Source organism: Hypomesus nipponensis, chromosome 15 (assembly GCF_054491055.1).
Source record: "Hypomesus nipponensis isolate SF chromosome 15, ASM5449105v1, whole genome shotgun sequence".
In the NCBI taxonomy this organism is placed as follows: domain Eukaryota; kingdom Metazoa; phylum Chordata; class Actinopteri; order Osmeriformes; family Osmeridae; genus Hypomesus; species Hypomesus nipponensis.
This window is the reverse complement of record NC_140375.1, coordinates 17,860,263-17,875,687: the sequence shown is the minus strand read 5'-3', so window position 1 is coordinate 17,875,687 and position 15,425 is coordinate 17,860,263. Positions and strand designations below refer to the sequence as shown.

General features: G+C 48.8%; 1 protein-coding gene and 1 long non-coding RNA gene across 3 annotated transcripts; one reads left to right on the top strand and one right to left on the bottom strand.

Annotated features, from left to right (window-relative positions):
* The first annotated feature begins 3,205 nt into the window (after positions 1–3,205).
* Positions 3,206–13,955, top strand: bbc3 (BCL2 binding component 3). Of its 2 annotated transcripts, none has more exons than XM_084675148.1 (4): positions 3,206–3,472; positions 4,806–5,040; positions 8,822–9,018; positions 12,122–13,955. In XM_084675148.1, the coding sequence occupies exons 2-4, from the start codon at positions 4,818–4,820 to the stop codon at positions 12,215–12,217; spliced, it is 516 nt and encodes a 171-aa protein (XP_084531274.1). In that variant the 5' UTR covers positions 3,206–3,472; positions 4,806–4,817; the 3' UTR covers positions 12,218–13,955. The 2 variants fall into 2 exon arrangements, with proteins under 2 accessions (XP_084531274.1, XP_084531275.1); XM_084675149.1 differs by having other exon boundaries at positions 4,780–5,040.
* Positions 8,103–10,991, bottom strand: LOC146257896 (uncharacterized). The gene is made up of 3 exons (XR_014729995.1): positions 10,886–10,991; positions 8,651–9,043; positions 8,103–8,216 (listed from the first exon to the last, which is right to left on the bottom strand). It is a non-coding gene; the product is annotated as an uncharacterized LOC146257896 (long non-coding RNA).
* Positions 13,956–15,425: the final 1,470 nt, after the last annotated feature.

The following is a 15,425-nucleotide window of genomic DNA, read 5'->3' as shown; positions in this document are numbered from 1 at the left end:
CAGAGCTTTGTGAAATCCAAGAGCCTTCCTTCAACACCAGTAACCCCCACTGCACCACTCCCTCTGGGGCACTGAGGTCAAGGAGGACCAGTCAGCTAGAGGGGGGGGGCTGGGGGGGAAGAGAGAGAGAGGGGGGGGGGAGGGAGAGGGTGATAGACAGACAGAGAGAGAGAAAGAGAGAGAGAGAGAGAGAGAGAGAGAGAGAGAGAGAGAGAGAGGAAGTATGAAAGAAAGAATGAAAAAAGGAAGAAAGAAAGAAAAACAACTTGAGTAAAAAACAAGATGAGTAAAAAAAACTAACTAAAAACAGTCGAGGACACATAAGGAGACAGGATGAGAGAGTCTAGGGAATCCCTCTGGAGATTGATCGGTCGGCCTGTGATGCTGTTTACTTGAGGCCTCTCAACATGACCAGCGGTTGGATTACCTGTAGCACAGCTTGATCCTGCTGGTCAACAGTCCAGCTGGTAAACAACAACAGCATCCATGATTTAAACAGGCTGACAGGCAGGTATACAGTAGGATGGTGAGCAGCGGGCTGCATGTGAACAAACTGTCACTCGAGTCGTGTGGTCTTGCTCGAGTTACTCGCGTCTTGGTGCCACTCGCCACGGTGACACAACGTGTACACAACAGCCTATCACATGACCCGGGCTGGAGTGGTGACCTCATGCTTCACAACAAACCATCACACAGGCCCAGCGTAATCTTCATTACCCTCATCTTCATCGCGTACATCATCAGGTTTATCTTCTGCGTGGCATGTAGAAATCCTAGAAATACATATCAAAGCCGGTTCTCCAGTGTCCCTGACATGGATTCAGCCTAGTCTAAAACAGAAAACATTTGAAGATCTAAACATTTTTAGATCTTCATTTACGTTTTCTCTGGCTTTAGGACTAGGCATCCATGTGAGGAAAGCTAAGCCTACACCTGAGCCTTTACATTTAGTCATTTATCAGACGCTCTTATCCAGAGCGACTTACAGTAACTACAGGGACATTCCCCCGAGGCAAGTAGGGTGAAGTGCCTTGCCCAAGGACACAACGTCCTTTTTCACGGCCGGGAATCAAACCGGCAACCTTCTGATTACTAGCCCGATTTCCTAACCTCTCATCCACCTGACTCCCTCTTCCCCCTTTAGACTCCCCTTTAGACACCAAACGTGAACATCTTCAGTACACAGTACCTTGTATCTTGTGACTTTCAACTGAACCTTGCCCAGTAGCCGTGAGGATTTCAACTTAAAAGTCGCAGTGTAGGATGAGAGTAGCACAGTCATGTGGTCACATTCTAACTAAGCAGCTTTCAGTCCCTCCCAAGGGCACAGCTGGGGTTCTGGGCCCCCTGGCTAATGTGTACTCAGGGCCCCAAAATCTAAATCCTGCAGGAAATTTTGGGGTTCTACTGGGCCCCCTGTGTGACCAGGGCCTCCTGTGTGACCAGGGCCCCTGTGTGACCAGGGCCTGATCTTCCCCTGCATAGGCGATTTTACCACGGGTGCAGGGGGTGCATTTGCACACCCTACTGTTGGGATGAAAACATTAACATTTTCAAATTAATGTAAAAAAATGATTTTTTTTGTTGAAAAAATGTAAGTGATGTCAGAGTTGTATGTTCTATCATGGTTGGTTGTACTCTAATTATTCATTTTAAATTTTAAGATTTAGTATTAATTTTGAGCATGTTTTTGTGAGCAAAAAAAAAAAAAGATTAACTACCCTTTGCACCCGCATTTTTAAAACCTAAGAATCGCGTATGTTCTCCTATCACGGTGATTCTGGACGCACCCACCTTCTGAAAACTGCAAATCTGCCCCCCTCCCCCCCAACAAACACACACACACTTTTAATTAGGAAAATTTGATTTAACAGCCGCATCCTCAGTTACAACTGTCCCACTCACATTTGAAAACAAACCTGCGCCCCTGAACAGACCCATGTAGGCTATCTGGAGTCACTTATCAGGAAGCCATGTTCTCCTGATGCCAGGCCGGGTCTGGTGGCTCGAGCTGGTTGGGGTGTTCGCCCGGACATGTACCTGCGCGGGGATTCCCCTACTGGCACAAGAGGGCGTTTCCCATCTGCCATGCTGGAGCTCGAGACAAGCTGTCATTTCCAGACGATTAGGAACCCCGAACAAAACCCCGTGCAGCCTCCCCGGCGCGAGACCCGCAGCTGATTTCGTCTGGGACAATAGTTGCGGTCTGTCACGTGTCTGCGAGGTCAAAGGACCAGCAGACTAGGGGAATTCCGGGGCTGCATCGTGGATCTAATAAACACGGCCAATTACTGTCGTGTTGATATAATCGCATTAGCGCTAAAACAATCTCACAATCAAAGCACCGCATTAAAAATGTGAGAAGCAACTGCATCGGTTTATCATGGGTAAAATATTCGTAATCCGGTGTGAATTAAATGATCTGGTTAAATTCCTTGGGATAATGACATTTTTCATGAATGGATTTTAATGGTTGTCAAAATACAGCCTAATGCCAGATTTAAAAGTATGTTATATAATGTGCGAGGGTCATTTAGCTAGCAAGGATTTGCCGCCTGATTCTGATGGGTGTCAATTGCTCCAAGCCAGGAAGAGTTTGGCATTCAGTCATGCTGCAAAAAGGATTGTTTCCATCATTGCAACTATCCAAATTAAATCCCAAGAGACAAATATTTTGGAATAAAGTAGACGTTTGTTTTTACTTAAGGTGCATTATACAGACACGCAACAATAATACACTTGCATGTTACATTAAATCGTGGCCACTGGATGGGCTGCAGGAAACAGTTTAAGATGGAGTCAGATGTTGAAGAGGGCCAGGGTGTGAATGCCGCATGTTACAGTTTCCTTCCATGTTTATTAACCCACAGTTCCAACCCACCATACCTTTGTTTGCCTATAAGAACTGTACCAGATGTGCCAATCTGAACTCACAGGAAGGAGAGAGGAGCGGCGGGTGTATGTGTGTTGGGGCGGGGGAGTTGGGAGGGGGGAGGGGGGGGTGCAAAATTGGTGTTTTGTTGGGTTCTGCAAAGTCTTGTAAAGATGAGGGGGCTCGTGTCCGGCGGATCCAGGTAGAGTCTTGCGTCAGCAGCATGTCAGGACTTGTTGTCAACGCTGTCGAGCAGAGGGCGGGGCCAACTAGAGGCGAGCGGCTCGCGGGAGTGAAAGCAGGGAGGTATCATTGAAACACTCACCACTGTAATCAACGTTGTGGACCATAGCTCCGTTACAACTTGTTGGATAAACATCGATTTCAACGCGATAGCGCGCCGGCGAACGCGTGTGAACGGACTACCCGCGAAAGACAATCGCAACGGAAAAAGTGGAATGTCAGATTGTTCATTTCTAGTGGATTATCCTCAGCGTCCAAGCCGCGAATCAAACCGCTTGTTTCTAATGTCAACAAGTTATCTAGTTTGCCCAGTATACGGACAGATCAGCATTCACCACGGATCGTCAGGTTAGCAAAGTAAGTGTGTAAACTAATCATATCAACTTTCTGTGTCAATTTTGGGGCTTCAGTGTCTGCAAAACTCAACCAACGGAACCGCCAGTTGCAGGCGGGTCATATCTTGCATCAGCTGTAGCCAAACTAGCTGTCGATGTGATTATGAGAAATGCTACATTTTAACTCGGTTGGAATTGCACCTGAACGAATTATTCCTTGATATATTTCAGTAATTTTACATTTCATCGGCTTCCATTAATTTGTAACCCCAGGGAAGTTTGACACGTTCGCGGAGGAACAATAATCAGTAGCCTAGACATGTGTGATGTCAATTAACGATGTTTGCACGAGACGTCCCACAGGTTAGGGTTCAGAGTTGGCACGAGGACGTCCCGCAGGTTAGGGTTCAGCAGGCTACGAGCTGCCTGAGTTTCAGTACGCAGAAGTCAGACAACAGTCATACAGCTGGATGATAAGCGGGGGATAGCCTACTTCATTTACATAGGTCAGAAATCTAGATATAGCTAGCCTGGGTATAATTTTTATTTTATTCTCTAGTAGGCTAATTGGTTTTGGTTTTATCGCGATCGGTTTGTCTTTTGAGATGATCTCGATTCTGTTCATCAGAAGGTCCCATCAAGCTGCGAGCAAGACAGCTCTCGCTGGAGCTCGTGCTGTGGGCCAGTGCAAACAGCGAAGGCTTGTTTTCCGCCAGGTCGGTCTTTGATAACGTTTTCCGTGAGATATGTTTCAAGTCGAACACAAATGATAAGATCGTGTCTGTTGCAATGAGGACCTTCTCGTCATCCACAGCAAGACATTTCGGCACATAAATCGCGAGCTCGTATCTCGCGGGGGAGGGGGGAGACTTCACGCGCGCCACAAAACTACTACACTGTTATTATTGTTACTACTGACAAGAGCGGGGCGCGCGCCTCGAATGCGTGTGTCTGTCTGCCGCTGGGCACGGATTTGTTTATAAACAAGCCTGGTCTCGTGCTCACGAGGGTGCCGCCACTGCCATCTAGTGATCATGTTAGAATATAGGTCGCTAGGCGACGCCGTCGCGAGAGGGGACGAAAAGAACAATATTGGACAACGATTCCTGTAATGTGCAAATGTCTGAATCGTGGTTGGACAGAAAAGCATAACGACATTAAGAAATAATTATTCTTGTCTTCATAGGTTTCTGTTCTCATAAACTGTAGGTTAAATATAAAATGTATATATTATTTTAATCAAATACAAAAAAAGATAAATATAAAGCCAATGACGAGTAAACCAAGGACAGGCAGGTCTTCAACTGCTGTATATCTCTCCCTGCCCAGTCTGAACCGTACCTCCCCTCCCCCAGTCAGACTCAGGAATGGCCCGGGCAGAGACAGAGAGTGGACCGGGTCCGATCGGCCAGCCGAGCCGACACCAGCGCTGTCGCATGGAGCTCCTTCCCCCCTACGCCTGGCCTGGCTCCACCTCCCACCGCCTCCAGCCCGGACCCCCGGCCCCCGGCCCGGCCCCTCAGGGACCCCCGCCCCGCGCCGGCCAGCCTCCACGCTCCCACCCCCAGGCCCCCTCCAGAGACAGGACAGGTAGGAGGCCTACTCGTGCCCTTTCCGGGGGTGTGGGGGGAGGAGGGGGAATGGAATGTATGAAGTCATCTGATGGAATGCGTGAGGTCATCAAAAGGAAATGTGATGAAATGGAACTGAACAGTGTTGTGTAGTCAAGTGCAGCAGCCAACTGCAACCATGCTGAACGTGAGGGAGAGAGAGAGGGAGAGAGAGAGAGACCATGCTGAACGTGAGGGAGAGAGGGAGAGAGAGACCATGCTGAACGTGAGGGAGAGAGAGGGAGAGGGAGACCATGCTGAACGTGAGGGAGAGAGAGAGGGAGAGAGAGACCATGCTGAACGTGAGGGAGAGAGAGACCATGCTGATTGTGAGGGAGAGAGGGAGAGGGAGAGGGAGAGACCATGCTGAACGTGAGGGAGAGAGAGGGAGAGAGAGACCATGCTGAACGTGAGGGAGAGAGAGGGAGACCATGCTGAACGTGAGGGAGAGAGAGAGGGAGAGAGAGACCATGCTGATTGTGAGGGAGAGAGAGAGAGAGGGAGAGAGAGAGAGACCATGCTGATTGTGAGAGAGAGAGAGAGAGAGAGAGAGAGCAGGTCATCACGTCTCAGCCTGGTCTGAACTCCTCTGAGTTCCTCTTTGGTTGTATTTCCACTGTCTCCAGGTGGAGCATGCTAGTGTGGAATATATTACAGTGGAACGTTCAAGGGTGGAACATGTTGGAGTGGAATGTTCTAGGGTGGAACATTGTTTAGAGATGCAATTGAGAAGCGTTGTTGTTTGAGCTGCCTGTAGGGAGGTATGATGGAGGGATGATGGAGGGATGATGGAGGGATGATGGAGGGATGATGGAGGGCTGACGGAGGGATGACGGAGGGATGACGGAGGGAAGACGGAGGGATGACGGAGGGAAGACGGAGGGATGACGGAGGGATGACGGAGGGCTGACGGAGGGAAGACGGAGGGGTGACGGAGGGGTGACGGAGGGATGACGGAAGGATGATGGAGGGATGATGGAGGGATGACGGAGGGATGACGGAGGGATGGTGGAGGGGTGATGGAGGGATGATGGAAGGATGATGGAGGGATGATGGAAGGATGATGGAAGGATGATGGAGGGATGATGGAGGGATGACGGAGGGATGACGGAGGGAAGACGGAGGGGTGATGGAGGGATGACGGAGGGATGATGGAAGGATGATAGAGGGATGATGGAGGGATGACGGAAGGATGACGGAGGGATGACGGAGGGATGACGGAGGGGTGACGGAGGGATGACGTAGGGATGATGGAGGGATGGTGGAGGGATGATGGAGGGATGATGTAGGGATGATGGAGGGATGATGGATGGCTGTCAGCATTAGCATCTGTTTGCACATCATCAACAGGGATGAGGTCAAGTTCAAGTTAATTATCATATAAACTAACAGTTATTGTCAATTACATGCTAGATTTCCAGGCATTCCCAACAGTACACACTTAAAGACAAGAAATCAAATAAAACATATTTAACCTATATCGATGTAAACAATGTAGGCCTACACTATTAAGCTACTGGGAAATAGACTAATATAGCATAAATATGAAAAATGAAAGTCTAAAAAGTGTTGTGGTGTGAGAGGCATGGTCAGTCAGTACTGCGTCAGATTATCTTCTGTTTCTGAAAGGCTTGCTCTTTCCTGCTCCCTCCCCCAGACACCCCCTCCACCAATCAGATCTGTGGATGTGGGGTCACAAGCTTATGAGGTGAGGGGAAGGGGTTGTGATGATGTAAAGCCAGCAGGATCAGTTGGCCTGGACTCTGTGTGTCTGGCTGTATGTGGAACAAGCTGCAGGTGTCTGGTTCTGTTTGATGCTGCTGAAGGCAGGGTGCGAGGCAGAGGGCAGGACAGGGTGGTGGTTTGGGTTTCGAGGTTTCGAGGTGTTGTAAGAAGAAAATATTCAAGGATTTCTCTCTTGCTCTCTCTCTCTCTCTCTCTCTCTCTCTCTCTCTCTCTCTCTCTCTCTCTCTCTCTCTCTCTCTCTCTCTCTCTGTCTCTCTCTTGCTCTCTCTCTCTCTCTCTCTGTCTCTCTCTTGCTCTCTCTCATTTGCTCGCTTTCTCTCTCTCCTCCCTCTCTCTCTCCTCCCTCTCTCTCTATCTGGCATAGAGTCAAGTCAGAGGCCTGGGCATGTTGAGACATGTCCCTGCGGTGTTGCTTCCTCCAGACCAGCCTGCTTGCCTTCCTGCCTTGGTGTGTTAGTGGTGGGGAGTGTGGTGTGTGTCTGGTGTGAGGATGTCTGTGGAGTGTGTGTGGGAGGATAGTGTGTGTGTGTGTGTCTTATGTGGGAGTGTGTGTCTATCCATGAAGTGTGGAGTGTGCGTTGTACTTCCTCCAGGTTAGGGCTCATAACCCAGACTAGTCAAGCAGACCTCTGACAACATCATCCTGTTGTTGTCAACACCCCACACGCACACGCTACACACACGCACACTACACATGCACACGCTACACACATGCACACTACACATGCACACGCTACACACGCACACTACACATGCACACGCTACACACACCCCGTATCCCCTTGTGTTCTCATCTCTGTCTCTCACCTTCTCCAGGGCAGAGAGAGAGAGAGAGAGAGAGAGAGAGGGGTCTGCCGCCAACCAGCCCCTCCCCCCGCCCTGCCCCCAAACTTTAGAGCCAATCACAGCCCAATCCTTGGATCTGTCCACCAATGGCTTGGCTTGGCTGTGGGAGCGCCGGCTTATAGTTACCCTGGCAACAAGCCAGAGTTTCTTCGCTCTCTCTCTCCCACTCTCCCTCCCTTCCTCCCTCCCTCCCTCTCTCTGTCTAGTCACCTGCATCTTAGGAATCAGCTTATCCTCAGGCTAGCAACCCAGACTCTTCAGTTGCCAGGCAGTCCAGTTGCCCGGGGCTGTCATCTCCATGGCAGTGACAGGGTTGCCCTCAGCAACAGTAGAGCAGGGGGTCGGAGGAAGGGGGGGGAGGGTTTACTCCGGGTTGAGCTTTCAATCACAGAGTCATGCTTTGCTTTATACACATACAGTATAACAACATGTTTAACATGGTGGAATACAGTGAGATGTGTAACTTCATGGGTTGAGTGGCTTAACTAACCCTCAGGTAAACCTGGTGGATGTGAGCAGTGACATGGACATCCAAGTGACAGGTCCTGTCCACATGGTGCATCCCTGCAAACAGTGTCAACACACACACACACACACACACACACACACACACACACACACACACACACACAAGCATGTTGTCTAAACACACAAACACAACATGTATTCTAGACAGATTAAGAGATTATGTACAAACTTTGAGGGCTGGATGGGGAGAAGTAGCGTGCAGCATGGTGGGAACCCCAAGAGTCCCTGGTCAACTCAACACCGAGAGGGAGGGGTGGGTGAGGAGGGGGGGTTGAGGAGGGGGAAGGAGGGGCGGGGGTTGAGGAGGAGGGGGGGACGTGAGGAGGGGGAGGGGGGGGCTTTACTTTCAAAAGAGGGTGTATTAAGGGGGGACTTTTCCCCCAACAAACAATGGCTGTTTTCATGCAGTCAGTCTGTAGCTTTAGAAGGACTGTGTGTGTGCGTGTGTGTGTGTGTGTGTGTGTGTTTACTCTGTTTTGAGGGATCCAGGTCCAGATGATGGTGTAGGGTTCTAGTGCACCGACCACACAGACAGGAGATGCATGTTCCTTGGGGTGGGGGTGGGGAGAGCTGATCTGCACCCTGTCTTTGCTGTAGAACCTTTCAAATAACAGCGTCCGCCCTGTGCTCTTCCCCTCCAGACTCGACCAGAGAGAACCAGCAGACGCCCAGACAGAGGGGATCCCTGCCCGACCTGCTTCCCCAGAGAGAGCTCCTTCCCCGGGCTTCACCTCGGCCCCAAGCCCCTGGGGGAGACCAGGAGCAGGAGATGCGGAGGGTCGGCCGTCAGCTGAGGGCGATCGGGGACCACTTGAACGCTACGATCCTGCAGAGAGCGGTGAGGAGTCGAGCCTGGTGGAGATCTGGACACGGAGAGATGGAGATTGTTGTTTAGTGTGATTTCAGCCTTTCTTAAGTTACCACAGATGTTTTACATTTGAGTATGTGTTGGTCAGAAAATGTGTGTGTGTGTGTACATGTGTGTGTACATGTGTGTGTGTGTGTGTGTACATGTGTGTGTGCGTTTGAGTGAGCAGGCTTGCGTGTGTGTGTGTTGGCCAGAAATGTTGTGTGTGCGTGTGTGTGTGTGTGTGTGTGCATGAGTGAGCAGGCTTGCGTGTGTGTGAACATGAGTGTGTGAGCCAATAGTGTAAATGGATCAATATGATGTCCCTGAGCGCTGAGAGAGTGTTGTGACTGGAGTTGAGTTTCCAGTTGTCTGAACTTGATGCCCTTCCCCCCTCCCTTTCTTTCCCTCTCTCCCCCCTCTCCTCCCTCTCCCTTCTTTCTCTCTCCTCTCCTTCCCTCTCCCTCTGTGTTCTGCATAGCGTGAGGGGAGTAAGTCAGTCAAGCAGCCGTAAGAGTAAACACAAGCTAATCTCCCCCTCCCCCCCTGCTCCTCCACTCTACTCCTCCCCTCCCCCCAACCCCCTCTCCTAACAAACACAGATGACGTCATTTAGCAGTAATACACATACATTGTCTCTCTCTCTCTCTCTCTCCTACTTTCACTTGCACACACACACACACACACATTGTGACACAGACAACGTCTCTGTTTTTCTTTTCTTTTTTCCTCTTTCACCTCCCTCTGTGTGTGTGTGTGTGTGTGTGTGTAAGAGAGAGAGAGAGAGAGAGAGGGAGAGAGACAGAGACAGAGAGAGGTAGAGAGAGAGAGAGAGAGAGAGGTGGTATTTACTGCCAGTGAAAGGGCTGATAGGTAAATGTCTAAGGCTGTAAAACAGTCTGTTACCCCTTTTCCACCAAAGTGAACCGGGAGCCGGTTCGGAGCTGGTTCAATTTGCGAGCCTTCTAAGAACCTACAGAGCCAAGTCATTATGTCACTGTATACATCTCATCTTTCCCAGCAACGCTAGCGCGGCAGCGCCAAACACAAAGGCTGTTTAACAATCCGAAGAACGCAAGGTTGAGGTGTGGGATTGCCCCTGACACAAGCGGTTCTTACTTTGGTTCATACTTTAGCCAAGCAATGTTTTGGTTTTACTTAAGAACCACTTTCCCTGGTTCGTAGCCGGGTTTTAGGCTGTCGAAAGAGAAAGAACTGAGAGAGATTAAGCACTGGCTCCGAACCAGCATCCAAAATGTGTTGGTGGAAAAGGGGTATGTGAGACATAAAAGGTTCAAAGTCCCAGTCAAGGAGGTTGAATAATGGTAAACACACACACACACACACAGACACACATACAGACACACACACACAGACACACACACACACACACACACACACACATACAGACACACACACACAGGCACACACACACATACAGACACACACACATACACTTACACATACATACACACACACACAGGCACACACACACATACACACACACACACAGACACACACACATATACATACAGACACACGCACACACATACACTTACACACATACAGACACACACACAGACACACACACATACACACACACATACACACACATTCACACACATACACATACACACACACAGACACACACACATACAGACACACACACACAGACACACACACACATACAGACACACACAAATGCGCACACACAGACACACACATACAGACACACACACACACACAGGCACACACACACATACAGACACACACACATGCACAGACACACACACACACATACAGACACACACACACAGGCACACACACACACACACATACAGACACACACACACCCCACCTTACAACTGTTGGTTTCTTGTTCTTATTTTTCTTGTGTCTTGTCCCGTTAGCCCACCCCCTCTTCTCTTTCTTCAACACCCTCTCTTATACTCTGTCTCTCACTTACTCTGTCTCTCTCACTGTCTTTCTTTCTAATTCTCTCTCTCTGTATCTGTCACACTCCCCCTCTCCCTCGTCCAGAGATGTGATGCTATTTTTAGAGAGTGACTCAGAGCAGCTGTTGATGGACTCCTTTCACCCTCTCAATCTGGCAGACACTGTCTATTACTGTCTGCCACCTTACACACACACCTTACACACACACACCTTACACACACCACACACACCTTACACACACCACATACACCACATACACCTTACACACACCACACACACCACATAAACCGTACACACACACACAAACCCTCAATCACACGTGATACGAGTTCACTTGTTCAGTGAGAGAGCTGTGTATTATCGTACAGTATTATCATACAGAGGGTGACCAACTGTAAATGTGTGTGTATAAGTGTTTAGTGTGTGTGTCTGTGTGTGTAGTGTATGTGTGTGCATGTAGTTGATGTGTGTGTAAGGTGTGTGTGTAAGTGGTTTCACAGACAGTTTACTGTTTGGAACAAACACCAGTGACTTGACACAAGACATGGGGTTATGATTGACTAGCACCAATTAGACACTATGAGCAGCTGAGTGTTTGTTTGGCATGAGGCTGTTGATGTATGCGCTGTGGGCGTTCCTGTTTGCACTGTGACACATCTCTCTCGCACCAACAGTCAGGGGCTGTTCAGACGGCTCGCTCTGTTAATGTTGTATATAATGTTGTCTGTCTGGTGACGTTGACAACCGAAAGGTCTTCGCAGAAAGAGTCTGCCGTCCAGAAGTTGCAGGGAGTGTGGTTTCCTTGCTCTGTTTCTGAGGCCCGACGCTCTGTGTCTGAGGCCTGACGCTCTGTGTGTGTGTGAGGCCTGACGCTCTGTGTCTGAGGCCTGACGCTCTGTGTCTGAGGCCTGATGCTCTGTGTCTGAGGCCTGATGCTCTGTGTGTGTGTGAGGCCTGACGCTCTGTGTCTGAGGCCTGACGCTCTGTGTCTGAGGCCTGACGCTCTGTGTCTGAGGCCTGACGCTCTGTGTCTGAGGCCTGACGCTCTGTGTCTGAGGCCTGACGCTCTGTGTGTGTGTGAGGCCTGACGCTCTGTGTGTGTGTGAGGCCTGACGCTCTGTGTGTGTGTGTGTTTCAGGAGGGCGCCCCCCACTGGCAGGGATGGAGAGGTGTGTGTCGCGGCCTGCTCACCTTCCTCTCAGACACGCTCAGCGCTCTCCACAGACGCACGTAAGACGGACGCAAACCTGCCTGCCCGCGCCAGGCAGCGGCCAGCGCGGGTCAGACTGCGGTCAGTTGTGGTCGGACTGTGGTCAGTTGTGGTCTGACTGTGGTGAAGGTGGAGGGCAGGCGCCCCCTTTTGGATGAAGGAGAGAGCCTGTGAACTGGACACAGCCTGCTGGAACAGACTGTTAATGTTTGTTTTTCCTTTGTTTTGTTTTTTTCTTTCATTTGTCAGTTTTAATACGAGGCCAGTTCATAGAAAGGCTGTGAAATAGGACGGTTCGGACACCCTTCCTAGCACTGTCAGAATTGTTTTCCCCACCCCCACCCTTGTCACCAGTGTTAATAGTTATTTGTATATATTTTTGGGAAATGATGATAAATTAAATGTAGACTTGATGAACTTAAAAGTACTTACAACTTCAGTTTGCTGTTACCTGCCAAGGTGCAGTGTGTTTCCTGTATTTGGACCAATCTCTGAGCCGTTCCAAGAATTTAAATCCAGTGGATTTGAGATGGTTACTCTGGTTAAAAAGTGATTATTATATTTTGATTAAGATGATTAATTAATTGCCCCTTAACTGTACAAAATGTGTATTTGAGTTTGAGAAATTAATACGGGTCAAGAGCCTAATTTATGACATTTGAAGCCACTATTTGTAGCTTTGCTTTTTTTTTCTTTCTCAAACCAGTCTGGACAATTATGTTGTTGTTTTTGTGTGTGTAAATCTCAGTTTTTGGCCTTATTTATTAGGACAGTTGGAGAGAGACAATAAAGCAGAGCAGGATATGACCTGGGAGGGGGGGCAGGATATGACCCGTGCCAGATTAGAACCAAGGGACCTATAAAATAAAGTAAAATGTTCTTACATTCCTGAGGAAAATTAAAATGTGCTGGAAAGTTGAAAGAGTTAGATGCTTGAATACATTTGGAGATTAAGATGGTCGTGGTTTCATCTGGAGCCAAACTCAGGTGACTTGATTCAGCAGCTACAGGGTGACCCTGTGGGTCCACAACAAGAGCTGCATTCAAACACCGGACATGGATCGAGTCAAGTGTCATTTCACTTAAAGGTCTAATTTTTCTAAATCCCCTGTTGTAAACCCAGTTGAGCTCAGATTCTTATCAGAAACCAAAAACAACTTAATGAAAACGTCACATTGCCGGTTAGCACACACACACGGTTTGGATGTCAAACGTGAGGCTTTGAAACTTCCTCACAGAACACCTTCCACCCTGAGTATCGGTGGTGCTTGTCTCCTGAAGCTCTTCTACAGTGGTTCTACAGTGGTTCTTCTCAATAGATCTCATGTTCTGTGTGTTACCATACCTGGCCTTAAAACCATTCTACAGATCTGTTCTATGTTTACAGGAAAGGGCTTTAAACAATACTTTCCCCAGGTCCTCTTCTGTGAGGTCGGGCCCTGTGACTGCTTCCTGTAACCACTGTGGTCATGTGCTACGCTGTGCTCTGAGCACGTGCAGCCGGCCTCATGACTTCCTGAGTTGTGTCCACTTCCTGTGGCCGCTCCTGTGACTTCCTGTGGGGTGCACCAGGGAGGGGGTACACCCTGGTCCTGTACAGCATCTCTGTCTCAATCATTTTTATGCAGTGCACATTCTGTGTAATTGTAATGTTTGATTTTTATTTTTCTTGCTGTCTTTTTCTATGGTGAACTTTGTACATGAATTTTGTACGGATTGTTTTTTTGTTTTTTTTTACAATAAAGATATTAAATATATCGTCCCCCCATTTTCTCCTCTTGTTATGTGTAAGCGTCATGGCAACTGTTTACATTGATGTGTACGTTAGCAGTCTGGGGGGAGGGGGGCTCGTGGTGGCCAGGGGGGGGGGGGGGGAGGGGCGTGTGGTTGATCTCTGCACATCTGGAGAACATGCTAAGGACACGCTAACGAGAGATTAGTAGATCAAGGATCACAAACTATAAACATGTACATGTGTAGCATCTGGGGGTCACGCCTTGTCAGACATTAATCTACATACGTGTGACTAAAACCCTGAGATGAGCTCCCATGCTGTGTATGTGCTCAGGGTGGCATGGTGTGTATGTGCTCAGGGTGGCATGGTGTGTATGTGCTCAGGGTGGCATGGTGTGTATGTGCTCAGGGTGGCATGGTGTGTATGTGCTCAGGGTGGCATGGTGTGTACTGGACATGGTGTGTACTGGACATGACTGAAGACGTTAGACGTGGTTGTTTTTCCTTGTCCCTCAGTTGAGTGGTCTAACGGCTACACAAACAAGCAGGAGAGACGCACACTACACACACACACACACACACACACACACACACAGCCTTCAGCTGAGACTGCAGACAACATCTGGACTAGGAACTCACCTGCATTAGGAGACACAGGATCCACCATGGTCTAGGGGTCATGTTGTTTTTTCACTGGTGGCAAGTATGTGTGTGTGTGCACGTTTGTGAACGTGTGTGTGTGTGTGCGTGCGTTTGAGGGTGGTGTTGATGAAGATATGTGGTGTAATTACAAGGACAGGATTGGATTAAAGCATCTGCTGTAATTAATCCCTTTTACTAATCACAGTAAAAGAGCAGTGAGATTCTAGTTGCCCAATGTCACTGATTCAGTTGTTGTTTTGCCTTCTCACCACTAACCACTCAGCCACAGGGCAAAATGTTTTCTTGTGTATTTTTTTTTTACTTCAATTATATACTGTATATATATATAAATATATATATATATTTGTTTTTCTTTTCTCTTTCTGCTTCTTTTCTCAAACACAGAAATCTACAAAGTGCTCTCTCCTTCTCCATGATCCGTGTTGTTACAGTACATGGCCCCTCCCCCATCTTTAGAAGACAGTAATGTCCTTGGAATTGTAACTTCAACATGAAAACAGATATTCTAAGAGCCTTGTATGCCCCCCCCCCCCCTGTTATCTGGCCCTTCCAGAGAGAACAGGACTCCAGGGATTGTGGGCAGAGCCCTTGTGTTAGGGTGACTAATCCTGCACCCTTCAGCTACTGAACACAGTAACTATGCCACCAGGGAGCTGAAGTGAATCTCTGCTCTCCTTGTCCAGTCCTGGGCCCTGCCTGACATCGAGAAAGTCCGTGCCACACACACACCTCCCCTCTGCGAGACAGTGTCGGAACCTTCTAGACCAGTCTGACCGGTTCTACTGGGTGGCCTGCCGTGTTTCCAGGCGGGCGCTGACGAGCGCAGAGATAGCAG

Bases quoted from the DNA above. Each gene is read 5' to 3' on its own strand.
- bbc3 (XM_084675148.1), top strand. From the start codon at position 4,818: ATGGCCCGGGCAGAGACAGAGAGTGGACCGGGTCCGATCGGCCAGCCG. The intron at 5,041-8,821 runs GTAGGAGGCCTA...CTTCCCCTCCAG, and splicing joins CCCCTCCAGAGACAGGACAG to ACTCGACCAGAGAGAACCAG. The intron at 9,019-12,121 runs GTGAGGAGTCGA...TGTGTGTTTCAG, and splicing joins CTACGATCCTGCAGAGAGCG to GAGGGCGCCCCCCACTGGCA.